At 39.8% G+C, this 23,660-nt stretch overlaps 1 protein-coding gene across 3 annotated transcripts in view; it reads right to left on the bottom strand.

The window, feature by feature from the left end:
* Positions 1-14,324, bottom strand: part of NXPE3 (neurexophilin and PC-esterase domain family member 3) — a 44,044-nt gene extending 29,720 nt beyond the window's left edge. The window contains exons 1-2 of one of the 3 annotated variants that reach the window (XM_019448244.2): positions 14,216-14,322; positions 7,584-7,872 (exon numbers count right to left, since the gene is read on the bottom strand). In XM_019448244.2, the coding sequence (XP_019303789.1) occupies positions 7,584-7,676 (93 nt within the window). In that variant the 5' untranslated portion in view covers positions 7,677-7,872; positions 14,216-14,322. Of the gene's footprint in view, positions 1-7,583; positions 7,873-11,049; positions 11,457-14,215 lie in introns of those variants that run through there. The other 2 variants (XM_019448245.2, XM_019448246.2) reach the window with 2 other exon arrangements.
* Positions 14,325-23,660: the final 9,336 nt, after the last annotated feature.

Below are 23,660 nucleotides of genomic sequence, written 5' to 3'. Positions count from 1 at the left end.
AAATCATAAAAAAGAAGCAAACAAAAATTCAATGAATGCAATGAAAAATTCAACAGAGAGCATCTACAGTAGAGCATCTCAAATGGAAAACAGAATAAGCGAACTGGAAAATTAAACTTTAAAATAACCCAATCAGAAATGAACGAAGAAAAAAGAATGAAAAAGAACACAGCTTACATGATCTATAGGACGATATTAAATGTACAAATATTAGAATAATTGGGATTTGAGAAAGAACAGAGAGTGAAAAGGGGTCAGAAAGTTTACTTAAAAAGATAATAGCTGCCAATTTTCCAAACCTGTGGATATAATTATATGACCAAGTTCACAAAGCTAATAGATCACCCCAATATCTCAGTGCAAAAAGACCTTCTCCATGACACAATATAATAAAACTGTCAAAAAACAGAGAATCCTGAAAGCAGTCTGAAGAAAAGACTATAATCTGCAAAGGAACACCCATTTGGCTATCAGCAGATTTCTCAGCAGAAACCCTACAGGCCAGGAAAGAGTGGAATGACATATTCAAAGTGTTGAAAGAAAATAACTGCCAGCCAAAAATACTGTATCAGGGAAAGTTAGCTTTCAGATATGAAGAAGAAATAAAGACTTTCCCAGACAAACAAAAGCTGAGGGAGTTCATCACCACTACATCAGCCTTGCAAGAAATGCTAAAAAGAGTTTTTCAAGCTGAAATGAAAAGATACTAATTGGTGACATGAGAACATATGAAAGTATACAACATAAGAGTAAAAATAAATATACAGTCAAAATTAGAAAACTCTAATTCTACAATAGAATAGTGTGTTAGCCACTTAACTACAGCATTAAAGTTAAATGGAAAAAGCATTAAAAGTAACTATAGCTACTGTAACTTAATGAACACACAATATAAAAAAGGTAAATTGTGACATCAAAAATATAAAGGGAGAGAGTAAAAGGGTGGAGCTTTGTATACTATGAAGTTAAGTTGCTGTAAGCTTAAAATGGACTGCTTTATCTAAGAGATATTTTATGTAAGTTCCATGGTACTCACAAAGCAACACCATAGAGAAGATTCACAAGAGAAAGAAAGGAAAAACAGAGCATACCACCATAGAAAAACACCAATTTACAACAGAAGGCAGAAACATAGGAAAAAAGAAACTATGAAAACACAAAACATTCAGAAAGTACTTAATAATAAGATGGCATGGTAAGCCTTTACATATCAATAAAAGCTCTAAATATAAGTAGATTAACTTCACCAGGCAACAGGCAAATAGTAGCTGAATATATTAAAAAAAAAAAAAAAAAAAAAGACCCAACTATAGGCAGCCTACAAGATACTCCAGATTTAAAGACACACATAGGCTGAAAGCAAACGGATGAAAAAAGATAGTCCATGTTAGTAGAAACTACAAGAAAGAGGGAGTGGCTACACTTAATCAGACAAAATAGACTTTAAGCCTATTTTAAGCCTAACAGTAACAAGAGACAAAAAAGGTCATTATATAATGATAAAGAGGTGAATTCATCAAGAAGATATAACAATCATAAACATACACCAATTCAACATCAGAACGCCTAAATATATTAATCAAATTCTAACAGAACTACAGGGAGAAAGAGAAAACAATAAAATAATAGTAGGGGACTTCAATATTCCACTCTCAGCAATGGACAGATCATCCAGACAGAAAATCAACAAGGAAACATTGGACTTGAACCATACATACATTAGATTAAATGGACCTAACAGACATTTATAAAGCAATCCCTATCAAAATTCCAATGGCATTTTTAATAAAAAGTAGAAAAAACAGAGTTTGTATAGAACCATAAAAGACCCCAAAGAGAGCAATCCTAAGAAACAAGAACAAAGCTGAAGGTATCACACTTCCTGATTTCAAACTACACTACAGAGTTATAGTAATCAAAACAGGGGCACCTGGGTGGCTGAGCTGGTTAAGCGACTGACTCCTGATTGCAGCTTAGGTCATGATCTCATGGTTCATGGGATAGAGCCCCACACTGGGCTCCACGGTGAACATAAAGACTGCTTGGGATTCTCTCTCCCCTCTCTCTCTCTGCCCCTCCCCCAGCTTGTGCACTCTCTCTCTCTCTCAAAATAAATGAACAAGCATTTAAAAAAAACGGTATGGTACTGGCATAAATACAGAATAGAATCAAGTGTCCAGAAATAAACCCTCACATATATGATCAACTAAATTTTTAAAAGTAATCTCTATGCCCAATGTAGGGCTAAAACTCATGACCCAAGACCAAGAGTCACATGCTCTACTGACAGAGCCAGCCAAGCAACCCTAGGATCAACTAATACTTGACAAGAGAGCCCAAATACTTAACAGGGAAAACAGTCTCTTCAACAAATGGTGTTAGAAAAACTATAATCACATGCAGACAAATGAAACTAGATCCGTATCTTACACCAATCAAAATGGATTAAAGACTATGTTATACAATATGATATTATGAAATCCTATGGTGATAATCATATTGCAATATATAAGTGTATCAAATCTACACACTGTATACCTTAAACTTACAGGTTATATGTCAACTATATCTCAATAAAAAGAAAGAAAATATTTTCCCTTTCCTACTGATTACCTATTAGGAAATATTCCAGCCTCCCTCTCTTTTCAAGTTGTTGTAAGGATATAACAAACCATTAACGCATGCTCACAACACCCCCTCTTCTCCTTCCTACCCTTTTCCTCTCTTCCTTTCTACTCTTACTCTTGTTCCTTGGGTAGCCACCCCAGCTATTCAAGAGCAGCCAATGTCAGGATACAAAATCAATAGACAGAAATCCATTGCATTTCTATACACTAACAATGAAGCAGCAGAAAGAGAAATTAGGAAAACAATCCCATTTATAATTGCACCAAAAATAATAAAAATACTTAGAAATAAACTTAGCCAGGGAGGTGAAAGACGTACTCTGAAAACTATAAAACACTGATGAAAGAAACCGAAGACCACACAAACACATGGAAAGATACTCCATGCTCATGGATTGGGAGAACAAATATTGTTAAAAGGTTCATACTACCCAAAGCAGTCTATGGATTTAATGCAATCCCTATCAAACACCAACAATATTTTCACAGAACTAGAAGAAATAATCCTAAAATTTGTACGGAACCACAAAAGACGCTGAATAGCCAATGCAATCTTGAAAAAAAAAGAACAAAACTGGAGATAGCACAATCCCAAATTTCAAGATAGACTGCAAACAAAGTTATCAAAACAGTATGGTACTAGCACAAAAATAGATACATAGATCAACAGAACAGAACGGAGAGCCCAGAGATAAACCCACGATTACTTGGTCAATTAATCTATGACAAAGATGGCAAGAATATGCAATGAGGAAAAGTCTCTTCAACAAATGATGCTGGGAAAACTGGACAGCTACATGCAAAAGAATGAAACTTCTTACACCATACACAAAAATAAACTCAAAATGGATGAAAGACCTAAATGTAAGACAGGAAGCCATCAAAATTCTAAAAGAGAGCACGGGCAGTAATTCCTCTTAAATTGGCCATAGCAACATTCTTCTAGATACATCTCCCAAGGTAAGGTAAACAAAAGCACATGTAAACAACTGGGAATATATCAAAATAAAAAGCTTCTGCACAGCAAAGGAAACAATCAATAAAACAAAAGGACAACCTACAGAATGGGAGGAGATATTTGCAAATGACAAATCTAATAAAGGGTTACTACCAAAAATATATAAAGAATTTACACAACTGAACACACAAAAAAACAAATAATCCAACTTAAAAGTAGACAGAAGACATGAACAGACATTTTTCCAAAGAAGGCATACAATCGTCAACAGACACATGAAAAAGATCCTCAACATCACTATCAGGGAAATGCAAATCAAAACTATGATGAGATATGCCCTCATACCTGTCAGAATGGCTAAAATCAATAACAGAAGAGACAACAAGCATTGGCAAGGATGTGGACAAAAAGGAACCCTTGTGCACTGTTGGTAGGAATGCAAACTGGTGCAGCCACTGTGGAAAACAGTAAGGAGGTTTCCTCAAAAAGTTAAAAATGGAATTACCATATGATCCAGTAATTGCACTATTGGGTATTCACCTAAAGAAAATGAAAACACTAATGTGAGAAAATATATGCACCACTATTATGTTTACTATAGCATTATTTACAATAGCCAACATATAGAAGCAACCCAAGTGTCCAAATAAAGAAAAATGAAGAAAGAAGAGATGGTGTATATGCGTGTGTGTGTGTGTGTGTGTGTGTGTGTGTGTGTGTGTGATGGAATATTACTCAGCCATAGGAAGAATGAAATCTTGCCATTTGCAACAACATAGATGGATCCAGAAGGTATAATGCTAAGTGAAAGTCAGAGAAAGACAAAAACCCTATGAATTCACTCATATGTGAAATTTAAGAAACAAAACAAAGAAAGAAAAAAAAAACAAGCAAAAAAACAGACACTTAAATATAGAGGACAAACTGGTGGTTACCAGAAGAGAGCTGGGGAGGGCGGGGAGGGGGATGAATGAAATAAGTGAAGGGGATTAAGAGAACACTTACTGGGATGAGTACTGAATAATATATAGAACTGGTGAATCACTATATTCTTCACTTGATACTAATATAACAATGTATGTTAATTATACTGGATTTTTTTTAAAGACCAGCTGATTGACCCAAGCAGCCTAATCCAAGAATCACCAGATACTTGGGGCTGAGCCATGTGAATTTTTTTTTAAGTAAGCCTCACACCCAGCACAGAGCCCAAGACAGGGCTGCAACTCATGACCCTGAAATCAAGATCTGAGCTGAGATCAAGAGTCAGATGCCTAACTGACTGAGCCACCCAGGCGCCCCAAATAGTCCTTAATATTAAAGCCAGCCAGAATCAGGTTTCTTGCAGCCAAAAGTCCTAATAAACTGGCATTGTTTTTATAATCAGAAAAAACTATATATATGTATATATATCAATGAATAAGAGGAAAAAACAAATAAATAAATGCAGGCCATGCTCAATGAGAGCTTATCAGAGAAATAATAATGATTCCCTCTACAATCTTTAGCTGGATATTGCTATATACACCTTATGTGATATTTTTACTTAAAATTGAGTGTGTACTTTTTAGAAAATGCTGAGATACTCTAATTGCATGAAAAGTATAGTCAGGACCAAGATGCATAGGATGGAAAGGGGATTAAGGGAGGGCAGGTTGCCAAGCTTCAGAGGCTTTCCCACTCCTCATCCCCACCCCAAGCTTCTTTGTCAATTCTCATCACAGTAATAAATTGAACAGTTTACAAGCCATGACAATATTTTCGTCTAGGACAAGATGACTCTTTAGACAGGGAAAATGTTTTACTGAACTCCAACAAAAGACCTATTTGCTATTTTCAATGTAAGAATTGTCTTAATCATTGATTACTGCTATCTCCCCTCCCTTAGGGCTGAGTTTGTGTTTGTGTGGATAATTAGAGCTGTTAGTTACCATTCAGTCCAGAAGTTTTCAAGAACTAAAGCTGGACTATTATGGGAATTTTCTCACATTCCTTCCTGACTGTCATATTAATGATGTGGGACTCTGGCCTGCCCTCTCAAGTCTCTGTCCCTTCTCCTGTCTCCTCACTGAACCTAGACCCATACAAGTTTTTCTCTATTTGTATACCCAGGCTGTTGAATGTAGTAAAACACACACACACACACACACACAAAACCAGTGAAGGTGAGTGCCATGCACACCTCTGGTCTTGAAAACTTACTGCCCCTGTCCATCTCCCAACCCTGTTCTCCAAGCCCCTACACACAAACCTGTTGGGCAGCACTCTCCTTCTTCAACCCTCCACCTCCTCTACGGGCAAGAACTGCTTCAATGTCTTACCCTCCAGCAGTGAATGTATCTACATTGCCAATCACCATGATATTTTTCCTTCTTAGCTCAGACAGAGAAAGGAGCACGGCCCTCCCTACATACTTAATACTACAAGAACAACAAGAACAAGAGAGGCACAATATACCTTGTCTCTCATCCTACAAAGTTATATGCTCCACTTGTGTTCTAGATCCCATTATCTCCTCTCCTTGGCCCATTAATCCTTCACCCCACACCCCCCAGTTTTACTTTTTTAATAAATGTTTATTTATTTTTGAGAGTGTGAGCCAGAGAGGGATGGGGGGGAGGGGGGAAGGGGCGGTAGGGACACAGGATCCAAAGCAGACTCCTCACAGACAACAGAGTGTCTGAAGTGGGGCTTGAACTCACAAACCATGAGATCATGACCCAAGCCAAAGTCAGACACTTAACTGAGCCACCTAGGCGCCCCTCCCCTCCAGCTTCTTAATTACCACTTTCCCCTCAAATTCAAATTCCTCAGACTTCAACTTCCAGCCAAGATAAAAAAACAGTAAGATTTACCCTTCCACCTGAAATAACTTTTTTTTAAAAAGTCCAAAATATAGGAAACACTGGTTTTCCAGACACTGGACATCAGACAACAAATGACAAAGATTCCTGAAAGGAAATACAGGGGGTGATCCTTTGCTTGCACCCTTGAAAGCATTTCCAGGCTGCAGCATGGAGAGCAGAACCCAAGTGGGGCCTGGCCAACTGCTCAAGTTGAAGAGATGTGGCCGAGTCTTGAAAGACCAAGGTGAATACACAGGACAGAGTGATAGGAGGAGAGGTACAGAGAGAGAGAGAGAGAGAGATCTCAGGAGATCTACAGAGGGTCCCACTTGCGTTCTTGACAGAGTACTGGAGGGCACAAGTGCATGATGAAACTCCTGGAGGCGGAATAAAAAAACCACTTGAAAGCATGAAAGACAACAGTAATGTGAGCTCCCACAGGGCCCGAATGTTTGGGGACACATTCAATCTATAGCAAAACCCAATAAGCAGAGAAACACCATAATTACGCTGGACCTGAGAAGTACCACAAGCCAACAAGACAGGCAGCAGCATCTTATACAGAATCACTCCATAAATTTTGGTGTCCTATGAATCTGTGCAGTGAGTGGCAGAGTGGCGGAGGGGGATACTGCTAAGTTCCTTCGCAGTGCCAGGCAGTTGAGCGGGTTCAGGAAGACACAGTCTCTGCCCTTCTGTGATAGTCTTCAGAACAGACTCATCAACTCCCTCCTCTGAGATACTTCAGCTCTTTGCTGGGAGTCCGCTGAAAGGTCCCCTCCTTGAGTAAGCTTTCCTTCATCTCTCTAAACTGCTACAGAGTAGCCTGCTTTCCTTTCTTTATAGTACTGTTCACAATTTCAAACTATCATTTATTATTACTGTATGATTATGACTACTCATTATTTTCTCCTGTGCACACTGAGAATATGAGCTCCATAAGTGAAGAAACCATGTCTCTCATCTTCATCACTGTACCTTTTGTGACAACACAGGATATAACCACTGAAGGGACCCAAACCCTTACTGAGAAAATGAAAACAAGAGCTATGGCCTGGGTAAGTTTTCTGATGACCAACATTTCCCAGGCTACTTAGCCCCAAACCCTTAATTTGGTTCCCTTAGTCATGACGGAGTATACAACGTACTCACCTCCACCTGAGTAACATTGATGATCAACACCACCACCATCAGCACTGCAAGCAGGCAGCAGAAAAGCCGTAGTTTGAAGAAATTGATCCACATTGTCTGGCTGTGTCTTGATCACCCATGGCTGACGCCAGGCTACCTCCACTCCTCAAAACTCCATTTCCTTGTTCTTCTGAGCTGCAGATAAGCTTTTAGTTTAATTTGCTTATTTTCTGCTAGTATCACGAAGAGTTCTTTGTACAGAGGAGAGGCTGGGGTTGATTTAAGAAGCACATTTTTCTTCAAGGGACTCCTTCAAAGAGGGGAGATGAGAACACAAATTACCAACTGCAACGGTCTTGGGTGGGGTAAGAGGAAGGACATGACATTTCTTCTTCCTTAACCTTCTCAAAGGCCCAGAGTCATGAGGAGAAAGCAAAGAGCCAGAGCACAGTGAGATCTGTTCCATATCCAGACAACTTGCTCAAACCCAACCCCAGGCTTCCATATAAATACAGTGATAGTTGTCCTGCAACCTATTTAGGTTTTAACTTTTTAAAGAGGCAAAGAAGAATGTCTTCAAACTCTCAGAGGTAGAAAATTAAAGTAACTGTTCAACTTCTAGAGGTCTAAGTAAATAAAATCCCTTCCCTTTTCTTATAGTTAAAGTCATATAACATTCCTAAAGTAATTGTGTTTGAAGAGCATTAGGAGGAAACCTTGTGATTTTAGGAGGAAATCTGGGATACTGTGCAAACCATCCTGACCTCTAGAAAACAGTGCTGTCCCTCTGCATGGCAGGGGATAGGAAACACCCTTTGGATTTCCAGCTCTCTCAGCGCACATGTAGAACTGGCCCTCCCTCAGCTGAGTAACGGCACAGGAAGGAAGACACTTGCCCTGAAGATGCAGGAGAGAAAAACTAAGCCCGAGAATTAAGAGGACACCCAAATCCATCATCATAAATGCTAGAGGTGGAGGACGTCAGAGCCTGCTGCTCCTAATTGTTCTCCCACAAAAGGAATTCAAAATGCTCCCCTCCCCGAGTTGTTATTTGATATAGGTAAGCAGAAAAAGTACTCATATTTTATTCCTAGCGAGACTTTCCAAGGAGGACCAGAGGGCAGGGTGGAGAAGGCAAGGTGAAAGGGTGCATAACTGGGTGGGAGGATCTGGGAACACTTCGCTGCACCAGCACTCCCTGCAGCTCTGTATGGGGTCTGGCATGCCCCGCCACCCCCTCACTCTTCCACTCCACCTATCCAATGCATTCCCATGCGCAGGGACCACAACAACTCTTCCTCACCTGCGCTTCATAAAGGAGACAGGGCTAAGCTATTCTAGCATGCTCTCCATCCTCTGAACTCCCACAGCACTCTCTTCTCATTTCACTTCTCAGTGATTTCACTTCTCTGTATTTGTAGTTCTTGTCCCCATGACAAGACTATACCAATTATGATTACATTAAAAAACAAAACAAAACAAAAAACAGGGGCCCCTGAGTGTCTCAGTCAGTTGAGCGTCTGACTTCGGCTCAGGTCATGATCTCACGGTCTGTGAGTTCGAGCCCCGCGTGGGGCTCTGTGCTGACAGCTCAGAGCTTGGGGCCTGCTTCGGATTCTGTGTCTCCCTCTCTCTCTGCCCCTCCCTGGCTCGGCACTCTGTCTCTCTATCAAAAATAAATAAACATTAAAGAAAAAATTTTTAAACACAAACCAGAAACCATGTATCAGAGAAAAAGCTGCTTCGTAATAACAATGTATCATACTTCCTTGATTCCCTCACAGGATGTCTTCCCTTACCTGATATATGTTGATTCAACCATCCATGCCACAAATAATTATGGAAGCCTGTTCTGTACCACACACTGTACTAGACGCCAGAAATTCTCAGGGAAAAGCTAACACTCATATTAGGGAAGAGGTGGTTCCCCTCCTAAATTGAGTTAGAACAGATCCAGCACTCCTGACCACCTCTACAGGGATACCACACACCGAACCACGTGATAAGCCCTCAACACCACCCCTCTCCAACACCAAGGCACCCACTCACCTCAAAGTGCCTCTAAATTCTGGGAAGGAATAGCAGTGAAATAGAAATAACTGTCAACAGGGCACACTGCTCCTCTATAGAAACCCTTCTCGAGGAGTTGGCCATAAAAATCATAGGTTTCTCTTATGTCCAGAGAGGGAAAAGGCCAAAGATGACACTCCACAGAAATTCAGCAGCACATAGGAAGCATAGTGTGTGTACTGTGGAAACGCCAGCAGTTTAGACAATGTGTTATTCAGAGCCAGTTAGCAGCAGCACAGCGGCAGCCAGTGGTGGAGAAGGACGGCAAGGGCAGCAGACCCCAGAGCTATAGGGACTACAGGGACACAGGTAGAAATGCAAATATGCAAGAAGCCCCTCACAGCCAGGGACTTAAACTGAAAGTCATTCCTGGAAGGTCATGCCAAGAAAAGACCTGACTTCCCACCATGAGCAAGTACAGCACTGAGATGTGAGAGACTCATCTGTACGTCTAAGTAAATGTGGTCTGAGGAGCACTGAGACCTCTCTTTAGAAAGACACATAATATTAGGGGCGTCTGGGTGGCTCGGTCGGTTAAGCATCTGACTTGATATTGGATCAGGTCATCATCTCAGGGTCGTGAGACTGAGTCCTGTGTTGGGCTCTGTGCTGACAGTGAGGACTCTGCTTGGGATTCTCTCTCCTCTCTTTCTGCTCCTCCCTTGCTCATGCTCCCTCTCTCTCAAAATAAATAAATAAACATTTTAAAAAGACATATATTAAAATGTTGATAGGTGTCACCTCTCAGCAGTTTCTGTTTTTCTCCTTCATCTTTATCTCAATGTCTTAATTTTTTGCCAGGAAATAAAAATCACAAATATAAAGAAAAAAAGCGGGTTTCTAAAAGTAATAAAGATAAGCCATAAGGAGAAACAGAATATTAAAGCAAATATAGGAAAACAACGCAAGCTAAAATGAAAAATTTCAGGGGTGCCTGGGTGGCTCAGTTTGGTAAGCTTCTGACTTTGGCTCGGGTCATGATCTCACAGTTCTTGAGTTCAAGCCCTGCATCAGACTCTGCACTCACAAGCTCAGAGCCTGGAGCCTGCTTCAGATTGTGTCTCCCTCTCTCTCTGCCCCTCCCTGGCTTGTGCGCGCTCGCTCTCTCTCAAAAATAAATAAACATTTAAAATATAATAAATAAATAAATAAATAAATAAATAAATAAACAAACAAACAAAATGAAAAATTTCAAAGTGAAAGAAGAAATGTTTAACAGTTCTCTGCTATTTTCCTACCAATATAAAACCTAGGCATTAGAACAAGAAAGCTGTTTGCCAAGACAGCAGAACAATATCATTTGGTATCTCAAATTGCCTGAAAACTGAATAAAAACAAAAGTGCTAGATGGGAATGACTCTAAGAAAAAGTTTCCTATATCAACCGAAAATAAACTATATTACTGAATGTAATTTACCTTTTTCTTTTTTGAAATTTCCAATTCCCAAGAAGAGATGCTTAATACAACTAAGAAATTAGAGTTTACATCTAACTTTTCTTCCAGTGTGAAGTCCTGCATTCAAGCAATCACGACAATAGCCCTTATTCTCTTCTTGCCACATTCAAAGCATAGGTTGATGTTTTTTCATTTTTATACCATTCTTCCTGCTCCAGCAGAGATAAGCACATGATATATAGGTTAAAGATACTGAACGTAAAGGAAAACGTATTTGAAATCAAGAGTACAATTTTCTACTGAGATGCACATAGATTTCAGTACAACATAGTAGGAGAAACATTTCCTTTACTACTAATAAAAAACCGTAACTGGATGTTTACATATATGAACTTAAACACGGCAAATCACTCCCAGAGCTGAGCTGAAGGTCAAAACTTTATAAATAGCAATATAACTGAAAAAGAAAAGATAAAAGCTTCATATGTTATTTTTCTTAAAGACTAGAATAACCATGTACTTCAACAATCCATCCTACCTACAGAAAACAAGCAGTGTCCAGACAGACCTAACAGTTATGATTACTTCATGAGGAATTTAAACTTGAGTGGTCTTGTTTTCAAATCCTTCTGATCTGTCAGTCCACCCCTTACTCATGCTTCATATTCATGTTCAAAGGACAAGCAGAAAGTAAAATTTGTGGTCTGTTGAGTCTCTTTCTCCAAAGTTGATTGAGACTACTTGCCAGCCAATCTAACTTCTTTATGGTCCATCCCAACAACCCTAGACTGTCATTACCTACTGGACCTCCCACCCTCTTTCATAAGAGAATTACAAAGTGATTGCTTACATCACTTGGAATTACAGTTGTCAGTAACATCAATGAGATAGTTGAGCTAGTACTTTTAAGAGAAAATCAGGCAGTAAACCCATCCTCTAGGGAACTAAAGTTCTTAGACAACCATTTCACAAAGACAATGTATTAGAGGATAACCACACATCCAATTTCTGGCACACGCCCCATCCTAAATACTCTGAACTGCTATCCACATTTATATAATTGTGCTTTTCAGACCAAGTGTCTAGAATTTCAATTTAGAAAACACAGACCCCTGCATGAGACAAATGACAGATTTATAAGGAATATTCCCAAACTTAAACACTTATATATCAAACTTTCCAAATTGCAGCTATATAACTCATAAATATACACAACAAACTGGTGGTTGCCTTGCCGGAGGGAAATGGGGGGATGGGAAAAATAGGTGAGGAGGATGAGAAGGTACAAACTTCCAGTTACCAAATAAATAAGTTATGGGGATGCAAATATAGCACAGGGAATATAGTGAATAATTTTGTAATAGCTTTGTATGGTGACAGATGGTAACTACGTTGATCATGCTGATCATTTCATAATGTACATAAATGTCAAATCACTGTGACATACACCTGAAACTAATATAATATTGTATATCAACTATACTTCAAAAAATAAATAACAAAGAGCAGCTATATTTCATAGGGGACTGAGTAAGACCCTGAAACTTAACGGGCCAGGATCTAGAGAAAGAACTGGAGACCTATCCAAGACCGTGAAAATGATGGATCACCAAACAAGGTCAACCCCTGGACAAAGATGAAGCACAGCAGAAGTCTGCAGGACTTGGTTCCTCTGATTCTAGTTCTCTTTCATGTACCCTCATCTCACACACCCAAAGTGCTGACTCACCTAGGACTTCCTTGCCCTTCCACCAAAGCAGCACCTCATGCTTTCATGTAGGGGAGGAGTTGAGAAGTAAACAAACCAGTTAGATAAGTCACAGAGAATTAAGTGCTATAAGAAAATATAAAGCACATTAATAGGCTGTGTTCTTTAACCTTGCATGCCCATGAATATCATCGTGTAAGCTTTTAACAACGCCGACGACTAGACTAGACTCAGAATCAGACTACACTGAATAGGAATCTGTGGGAGCAAGTCCCAAGAAACAGCTTTTTAAAAGAGGTCTCCAAATATTATAATATTTAATCATAATATATAGCCAAATAGGGGAACCACTAGTATGCGGTGGCCAGGGGTGTTACTCCTATCATTCAGTCAGGGATGGCCTTTCCAAAATTGTAACCTACACTGTCCCCTCAGGACAATCCGAATCCAGGGCAATAGGGACAGCCAACCTCACTTCAGTTTCCTTTCCTTCGTTTCCTTTCTCAGTAACAAATAACAGCACTGTATCAGGCCAGAGATTGTCAAGGAGAGAAGAGAACTAAGCACAGTCAAAGAAAAGCAGAACCCAAACACCATGGAGGAATAATAGTGTGTTGCTGTCTCCACTGCATGGAATCAGACAATTAATGATCGGGGTCTGGGAGTCCCACCAGCTTCAAGCACACCCTGATGTTCCAAATGATAACCACAGTGAGGAGGGGGAAGGCCCACTGAGCAGTGTGATTCTTCATCTTTAGGAAATATGGCAACAATCCTCCTTTAAATAATGAAAAGAAAGGAAAATTTTACAGACAATTACACACAAAATTCATATAAATCCTGACTGAGAATGCCCCTGACCACCACCCTGGTGGCCTCTGATCAAACGGATCCAGGCCAGGGTTTCCACATCACACCTTGCAAAGTCACACTCTTCTCTCCCCATACGATCTGAATCTGATGTCCCAAAGCGTCAGCTGAGTAATGCCAGAAGAGTTCAAAGTGTGAGAACATCGCCAGGCAAGTGGCAGCTGGGGCCCACAGCAGCAACGAGACCGGAGATTGGGGAATAAGGAGAGAGGCGTCGCAAAAAGGACCGCACTGGGTTAGGGAGGGGTCTTTGGCAGCTGCACCTCCCGGCGTTGCAGCAAGTGCAGAAAACTGAGGACAGAGAAGCTCGCGCCAGCCCCGCCCCTCCCTACCGGGACCTGCAGCGACTCGGGCAACTCAGGTCCGAGGCGGCCGGGGTTGCAGCTCTGCCCCCTCCAAGGGCCAGAGTCCCCCCTTTCTGGCTCCAGTGCCCCCAGTCGCGATCCTCTTGTCTGAGCTCCTCTGCACCAGGCCAGGGACTCAGGGGCTGTCGCGCGCGGAGTAAGGGGCTTCGCAAACGAGAGGCGCACGCGAGGAGCCAGGCAATGGGTCGCTTGAGCGGCAAGGACCCAGCCGGCGCCCGCGTACAACCCGCAGTCCCGCACTCACCTCCAGGCCCAGCTGCTCTCCTTGCGCTCTCCCGCCGCCTGGCATCGGGACGCCCCGATCTGTAGCCGCTGCGCCAGACAGCCCGGCCCCTGCTTCCTGGCCCCGCTACGTCGCCTCACGCCCAACTCCCGGCTACGATTGGTCGAATTCCGGGAGGGGCGGGCCCAGGACGCTGACTGACAGCCGCGGGTGCCGAGCGCGAACCTCTGAGCCGCGAGGCGAGGAAGCGTTGGAATCCCGGCTCCTGCGTGCAGAGGGGGGTCGCCTCGCTGCACCGCTGTGACCTGAACTCTCGGGACCGGCTCCTCTCGCCTTCGAACACCAAGGTTTCCTACGGGTAATCGGTTTCAAGCCTTTTTTTCTTGTCAGCGAAAGTGACCAAACCGGAGAAGCCCCTACTTGGGCCATCTTTCCTGTCGGTGGCGAAATTTATTGTTTCCTCAACCAGAAGACACTCTTGGCCAAGCACCAGCACCGAGACGGCAAGTCGTTGAGTCTTTACCTGCTTGCAATTAGTCGACTTAGTCTATTTGCCCTTAAAACAGCCCCGTCCCTTTTACTCTCCCTTTATATGGCATAGGACTTCTGGACAAAAATGCCTGCATACGTTCCCCACCCCCCACCCCCACCCCCACCCCCCCCCGCCCAGTTCTGGGTTATCCTATTTTGGACATTCTTCTAAGCGGGAAAACGTGCACAGCTATGCGACATTCAGGAACTGAGAGGAGTCCTTGGAAGACAGACAGAAGCCCTGCTCAGAAAGCTGGAAGGGATTGCGGCCTGCTCTGTGTTCTTCAGTGCACAGGGGAGTTAATGGAATTTATCCGAGCCAAACGCAGACTCTAAAAATAGACCTACCCCCAGACTATTATCTCAAGGTTGAAGAGGAATGAATATAAACTGCAACTACCACTAATTATTTTTACATTTACTGACCACAATGGACTCTACGTGCTTATTCAGATGTTTTCATGGCAGGACTACATGCATGGGTGCCTAGACCTATAAGTGGAATAAAAGAAGGTTCCTTCTACACAGGGCAGTCTCTTCTGCAGTAACCATTTCATTCTCCTTCCTGGAGAAATTCAGTCTTCCAGGGCCTACTCATAAAAGGTGGCTTCCGTTGCCTCAGTGTGGGATGAAGAGCCCCATATGATAAACTTATGCTGTAAGTCCTATCTCCCAGACACCCCATCACCTATTCTTTCACAGTTAGACTGCCTGGCAAGTGGCAAATACTTAAACAGGACATGCTGACTTCTAGGTCATGGTTTTGGACCACATTAGTGATCCCTGATAACCCCATTCACACACAGGCACTCATAACCCTGAGGCATTTAAGTATAAAGACACACACACACACACACACACACACACATACACATAACATATATATATATGGTCATTGTAGCCACAAATGAGAATGCCTAGGACCAGAGAGTCCTGCATATCACTATTAATTCATTAAAATAACTCTGACTACAAAGTCACCACACTCCCAATGAAAAAATACCATCATACAGAAAATATTGATTTGGATCCTGACCTGACTGGGTCTGACTTACAGCTTTGCCTCTTACTAGCAGGGGACAAAGTACTCAACTCCTCTCAGCTCAGTTCCTCAACTGTGAATTAGGGGCAACCCTACCTGCATTTAGGAATAAATTAAATGACAAATGAAAAGTCCCCTAGCACAGTGTCCCAAATCTCTTCCTCTTTAATCCCCTACCTCAGGTTGTGACATGGCATAAGGAATTTCTGAAAGCTACATTTATGATCATCTAACTTTGAGAACTGGGAGGAAAAATGAGAACATAAGGTTTGTATGTCATCATAAAAACCAAAGGAACTGTTTGCTTCTGACCTATCTGCAAAAAAGTTTAGATGCTAATGTTACTAAACTTTATTTCTCTAAGAAACACAAAGCATGGATCTTTTAAAGTTAGATAAGCAAATTAAGCCTGTTTCTGATGCAGCTAACTTGGGGGTATTTACCAGCCATCTGGCTCCATCTCTGATGGCAGAAGCTTGGGACACAAGCACTTCTGATCCCATATCAATTCCTGTTTCAGTCACTTTGCTTCTTAACCCTTTGAAAAAGTGACTAAAATTTAGGCCCCCAAACTTCTCAAACCATTGTTCAAAATAAATGATGACTGTCATATTAGGTACCAACCACCCTATCCCCCAAAACACCATAGGCCACAAGAAAATGCTGCCAAGGGTAGGAGACTAGAAGGAAGAGGTATTTGGTGTCTGTATTAGTCTGTTCAGGCTGCCATAATAAAATACCATAGACTGGATGGCTTGAACAACAGAAATTTATTGTCTCACAGTTCTGGAAGCTAGAAGTCCCAGATCAAGGTGCCAGCTGATTCAGGTCCTGGTGAGAACTCTCTACTTGGCTTGTAGGTAAACACCTTTCTATGTCTCCTCATCCTCTTTTTTTTTTTTTTTTTTGTTTCAGGAACTGTGTGTGCTATATCATAGGTGGAGGGGCTAGGACTCAGGCACTTGGAGGCCTCAGGAGCTCTTCTGGACAGTGCAGACCTTCTCCTCCTGCTGCTTCCATATCCTGTCTTTGAATCCTTCTAGCTCTCAATGCTGGTCCTCCTTCATAGGTAGCCTCAGCTCCCTCTTGTGCTGTATGACATAATCCTCAAACCACCCAGCCTGACTGGCAATCTAGAACATAGCCACAGGGAAGCAAAGTAGAGTGTCATCTGAAGCATCTCTACCTTCCCCCCCATCTTGTTTCTCCATTCTCCTTTTATAAGGACACCAGTCTCATTGGATTAGTGCCCTACCTTATGACCTCATTTAACCTTAATTGCCTCTTGCTGGGAAAGGCAGTCTCATGCATGCAGTCGTTCATACATATGGCCTTAGCCTGCAACACTTCCTTACCAAGAGATGAAAGAGACCTCATAGCTTGTGTTGGATGTTTTGCCCTGTGTGGGACTTTCTTTATGTATGCCTTTGTTTTGCTTAAGACACATGAGAGCTCCTTAGCCCCTTTTACCATGTGAGGACACACTAAGAAGGTGGTCATCTATGAATCAGAAAGCTACCCTCAGCAGACACTGAATCTGTTGGTACCTTGATCTTGGATTTCCTACCCCAGAACTGTGAGAAATAAACTTGTTGTTTATAAGCCACTCAATCCATGGTATTCTGTTATAGCACCCTAAATGGACTATGACACATACTATCCACTCGAAACAGTTTTCTAAAATTACTTAGGTCATCTCCCTTTTTCCTCCCCCTTCAGTGAATATATGTTGTCATAGTCCACACTCCATCCTAAGATCCCTTGACATCCTACTTGATATTTGGGGGGTAAAATTTACATGTAATAAAACTTCAGTCTTTGTGTACTATTCTCTGAATTTTGAAGGTCAGTATGTGATGATAAAGGGGTCAATTCATCAAAAGATCTAACAATTATAAATATTTATGCATCCGAACATCAGATATATTACATAAATGTATAAAACAAATACTTCCAGAACTAAAAGGAGAAATAGCAATATAATAATAGCTGGAGACTTTAATATCCTATTCTCAACAATGAGTAAATTATCCAGACAGAGAATCAGTAAGGAAATAGCAGATTTCAACAACAGTACAGACCCAAATGGATCTACTAATCACACACAGAACATTACATACAAAAGCGGCAGAACACATTCTTCTCAAGGGCACATGGAACATTTTGTAGGATAGATCATGTTAGGTCACAAAACAAGTCTCAACAAAGTAAAGAAGATAGAAACTATATCAAGTATGTTTCCAACCACAGTGAAGTGAAATAGAAATCAATAACGGGAAGAAACAGGAAAATTCACAAATATGCAGAAATTAAACACATTCTTGAACATCTAATGAGTCAAAGTAGAAATTAAAGGGATATAAAAAAATATCTTGAGACAAATGAAAATGAAAAGGCGAAATACCAAAACTTAAGGGATGCAGCAAAGCAGTTCTCAGAATTGTGCGTCAACTATTTCAAATTTAATTTTTTTTTTTAATTTCAAAGTAAAAAAATAAAAAGAACATCAGAGCAGAAGGATCTATACTCTAAGGAGTAGAATAAAGGAGTAAAAGGGTAGGGCAGGGAGGGAGTGATAACTAATAGATGATCAGACTTGTGAAATTATTTGGGGAAAGCTTCTTAAATGTGTACAGTAGATCTAGTGGAGCATCTGAAAAAAATAAGAGTGAGTATATATTCATGGGACTGAAAAAAAATAGGGCAGTTTTTAATTCCAAGAAAAATGTTTAAAGATACAAGAAAGGAACGCTCACTACTGTTATTCAACATAGTGTTGGAAGTCCTAGCCTCAGCAATCAGACAACACAAAGAAATAAAAAGCATCCAAATTGGCAAGGAGGAAGGCAAACTTTCACTCTTTGCAGATGACATGATAGTCTATGTGGAAAACCCAAAAGACTACACCAAAAAACTGCTAGATCCATGAATTTAGCAAAGTTGCAGGCTATAAAATCAATGCACAGAAATTGGTTGCATTTCTATACACTAATAATGAAGCAGCAGAAAGAGAAATCACGGAATCGATCCCATTTACAACTGCACCAAAAGCCATAGGATACCTAACCAAAGAGGTGAAAAATCTATACACTGAAAACTACAGAAAGCTTATGAAAGAAATTGAGGAAGACACAAAAAAATGGAAAAACAGTCCATCCTCGTGGATTGGAAGAATAAATATTGTTAAAATGTCAATACTACCCAAAGCATCTACATATTCAATGCAATCCCTATCAAAATAACAGCAGCATTCTTCACAGAACTAAAACAATCCTAAAATTTGTATGAAACCAAAAAGATACTGAATAGCCAAAGCAATCCTGAAAAAGAAAACCAAAGCTGGAGTCATCCCACTTCCAGACTTCAACCTGTATTACAAAGCTGTAATCAAGACAGTATGGTACTGGCACAAAAACAGACACTCAGATCAATGGAACAGAATAGAGAACCCAGAAATGGACCCACAAATGTATGACCAACTAATCTTTGACAAAGCAGGAAAGAATATCCAATGGAAAAAAAGTCTCTTCAGCAAATGGTGTTGGGAAAACTGGACAGCAACATACAGAAGAATGAACCTGGACCACTTATTTACACCATACACAAAAAAGAAACTCAAAATGGATGAAAGACCTAAACATAAGACAGCCATCAAAATCCTAGAGGAGAAAACAGGCAACCTCTTTGACCTCAGCCATAGCAACTTCTTACCTGACATGTCTTCAGAGGCAAGGGAAACAAGAGCAAAAAATGAACTATTGGGACCTCATCAAGATAAAAAGCTTCTGCACAGCAAAAGAAATAATCAGCAAAACTAAAAGGCAACTGATGGAATGGGAGGAGATATTTGCGAATGACATATCAGATAAAGGGTTAGTATCCAAAATCTATAAAGAACTTATCAAACTCAGCACCCAAAAAAACAAATAATCCAGTGAAGAAATGGGCAAAAGACATGAATAGACACTTTTCCAAAGAAGACATTCAGATGGGTAACAGACACATGAAAAAATACTAAACATCACTCATCATCGGGGAAATACAAATCAAAAGCACAATGATACCACCTCACCAATTAACATCTCAGGCAACAACAGATGTTGGTGAGGATGTGGAGAAAGAGGAACTCTTTTGCACTTCTGGTGGGAATGCAAACTGGTGCAGCCACTCTGGAAAACAGTATGGAAGTTCCTCAAAAAAATAAAAATAGAACTACCTTACGACCCAGCAATTGCACTGCTAGGTATTTATCCAAAGGATACCGGAGTGTTGTTTTGAAGGGGACACATGCACCGCAATGTTTATAGCAGCACTATCAACAATAGCTAAAGTATGGAAAGAGCCCAAATGTCCATCAACTGATGAATGGATAAAGAAGATTTAGTATATATAGATATATACAATGGAATATTACTCAGCAACCAAAAAGAATGAAATCTTGCCATTTGCAACAACATGGATGAAACTAGAGTGTATTATGCTAAGAGAAATAAGTCAGAGAGACAAATATCATATGACTTCACTCATATGAGGAATTTAAGATACAAAACAGATGAATATAAAGGAAGGGAAGCAAAAATAATATAAAAACAGAGAGGGAGACAAACCATAAGAGATTCTTAAATACAGAGAACAAACTGAGGGTTGCTGGAGGGGTACTGGGTGGGGGGAGGGCTAAATGGGCAAAGAGCATTAAAGACACTTGTTGGGATGAGCACTGGGTGTTATATACAAGAGATGAATCACAAATTCTATTCCATTCTATTCTATTCTATTCATTATTGCACTATATGTTAACTAACATGGATGTAAAATTAAAAATAATAATAAAAATAAATGAATAAGGGGGGAAAATCCCATTAAAAATAATAAAGTAAAAATACAAGAAAGGAAAGGCGATCATAGTATAATAGTAGCCTATACAGTAAAATATATTTACTTACATAATAATAATATAAAAACTGAATTCTAGGGGTGCCTGGGTGGCTTAGTCGGTTAAGCATCCGACTTTGGCTCAGGTCATGATCTCATGGTTTGTGAATTCAAGCCTAGTGTCAGGCTCTGTGCTGACAGCTCAGAGCCTGGAGCCTGCTTCAGATTCTGTGTCTCCTTCTCTCTCTCTGCCCCTACTCCACTTGCTCTCTCTCTCTCTCAAAAGTAAACATTAAAAAAATTCTTTAACTGAATTCTGACTTTACTAAAATTATGGCCATTATTCAAAGAAAAGGAAGAAATTTGGAGGGTGGTACTGAACCAAGTCCTTAATTATCATAAAAGGAAGTCAGTAGAAAATGTCTAAAACTTAGGGATCTAGTGAAAACAGTATACTGAAGTTAATTAATACCAGAAGAGATAGCTCAGGGGTAGGGAGAAAAGGACAGGGCAGGAGAGTTATTTTATAACTATGCGCATACACTGTATTGTATTGACAATATTTTTTAAAGTAATAATAAACATTTTTTAAGTTGATGAAACAAAAAAATTTAATGCTTTTAAAAAATTTTTTAAAAAGGCAGCTCTCAAAGGGAAGTTTACAGTGATAAATGCATTTACATCAGGAAAAAAACAAGATCTCAGATAAACAGCCCAACGTTACACCTCAAGAAATTAGAAAAAGAACAAACTAAACCCATAGTTAACCAAAGAAGGAAATAATAAAGATTAGAACATAAATAAATGAAATAGAGAACAGGAGAAGAATAGAAAAGATTAATAAACTAAGAGCTGGCTTTTTGAAAAGATAAACAAAACTGACAAACCTTTGGCTCTACTAACCAAGAAAAAAGATAGAGGGCCAGGGGTGCTCAGGTAGCTCAGTTGGTTGAGCATCCTCCTCTTGATTTCAGCGCAGGTCATGATTCCAAAGTCATGGTATCCCATGGGGCTACACACTGAGCATGGAGCCTGCTTGGGATTATCTCTCCCCCTTTCTCTTTGCCTCTTCCCTACTCTCACTCTCTCTCAAAAATAAATAAACATTAAAAAAAAAAGATAGAGGGCCAAATAAAATTATAAACGAGAGGAGAGATATCACAACTGATACCATACAAAGGATCATGAGACAACTATAAACAATTATACACCAACAAACAAATTAGACAACCTAGAGAAATGGAGAAATTCCTAGAAACATACAACCTACCAAGAGTAAATCAGAAAGAAATCTGAACAGACCAATAATGAGTAAGGAGATTAAATCAGTAATCAAAAATCTTCCAACAAAGAAAAGCCCAGGACCAAAAGGTTTCACTGATGAAGTCTATCAAACATTTAAAAAATTAATGGCAATCCTTTCAAACTCTTCTCAAAAAAGCAAAGAGGAGGGAACACTCCCAAACTGATTTTATAAAGCTGGCATTACAGTGATACCAAAGCCAGACACTACAAAAAAAGACAGGCCAATATTCCTGATGAATATAGATTCATATTTCTTCAACATAATACGAGCAAACCAAATTCAAAAGTACATTAAAGGGACCATATACCATGCAAGTGTGGTTCAACATACACAAATCAGTAAATGGGATGCATTGCAAGACAAAAGTTATAAGATCATCTCAACAGATGCAGAAAAAGCATTTGAGAAAATCTGCATCCATTTATGATAAAAATTCTCAATAGATTGACATCAACATAACAAAGGCCACATATGACAAGACGCACCATACTCAATGGTGAAAAGCTGAAAGCTTTTCCAATAAGATCAGGAACAAGGGTGCCTACTCTCACCATTCCTATTTAACATAACACTGGAAGTCCTAGTCAGTGTAATCAGGCAGGAAAAAGAAATAAAAAGCAACCAAGTCAGAAAGAAGTAAAAATGTCTGTTTGCATATGAAATCCTATAGTCTACCAAAAAACTGTCAGAACAATTCAATGAATTCAGTCAAGCTGCAGGATACAAAACTAGCATAGAAAAATAAGTTGTTTTTCTAAAACTAAAAACAAATCACCTGAAAAAGAAATAAAGAAAATAATCCCATTCACAATAGCATCAAAAACAATAAAATACTTACGAATAAATTTAACCAAGGAGAGAAAAGATCTTTACACTGAAAACTAAAAGTCATCATGAAAGAAATTGAGGAAGATACAAATAAATAGAAAGGGATCTTGTGTTCATGGGTTGTAAGAATTAATATTGTTAAAATGCCTATACTATCCAGAGCCACCTACAGATTGAATGCAATCCCTATCAAGATTCCAATGGCATTTTTTTTACAGAAATAGAAAAAGCATTCCTAAGATTCATATAAAAAAACAATAGACCCCAAATAGCCAAAGCTGAAAAAGACCAACAAAGTGGGACGCATCACATTTCCAGATTTCAAACCATATTAGAAAACTATAGTAACCAAAACAGTATGATAACTGGCATAAAAACAAACACATAGACCAATAGAACAGAGTCAAGAGCTCAGAAATAAACCCATGCAAAGATGGTGAACTAATATTCGACAAGAGAACAAAGAATACCCAATAGGAAAAGGAGAGTCTCTTGAATAAACGGTGCCAGGAAAACTGAATATTCATATGCCAAAGAATGAAACTGGACCTCTGAATTACACCACTCTCAAAAATTAACTCGAAATGGATTAGACTTAGGCATAAGACCTGATACCATAAAACTCTTTGAAAGTTGCTAAGAGAATACATCTTAAATGTTCTCAACGGACACACATACAATTGTAAAACTAGGTGAGGTGATGGATATGTTAACTAACCTTAGCTGGTAGACATTTTGTAATATATACGTATATCAAGTCATCATGCCATATATTTTAAACTCACACAATATGTCAACACTTTTCAATAAGGCTGGAAAAACTTTTAAATTAAAAAAAAAATGCAACAAGTACATACAATGGAATACTATACTCAGCAGTAAAGTGG

Source organism: Panthera pardus, unplaced genomic scaffold (genome assembly GCF_024362965.1).
Source record: "Panthera pardus isolate Hobbes unplaced genomic scaffold, ASM2436296v1 HiC_scaffold_16, whole genome shotgun sequence".
NCBI classification, from domain to species: domain Eukaryota; kingdom Metazoa; phylum Chordata; class Mammalia; order Carnivora; family Felidae; genus Panthera; species Panthera pardus.
The sequence above is the reverse complement of the archived record's forward strand: the minus strand, read 5'-3'. Positions and strand labels throughout refer to the sequence as shown.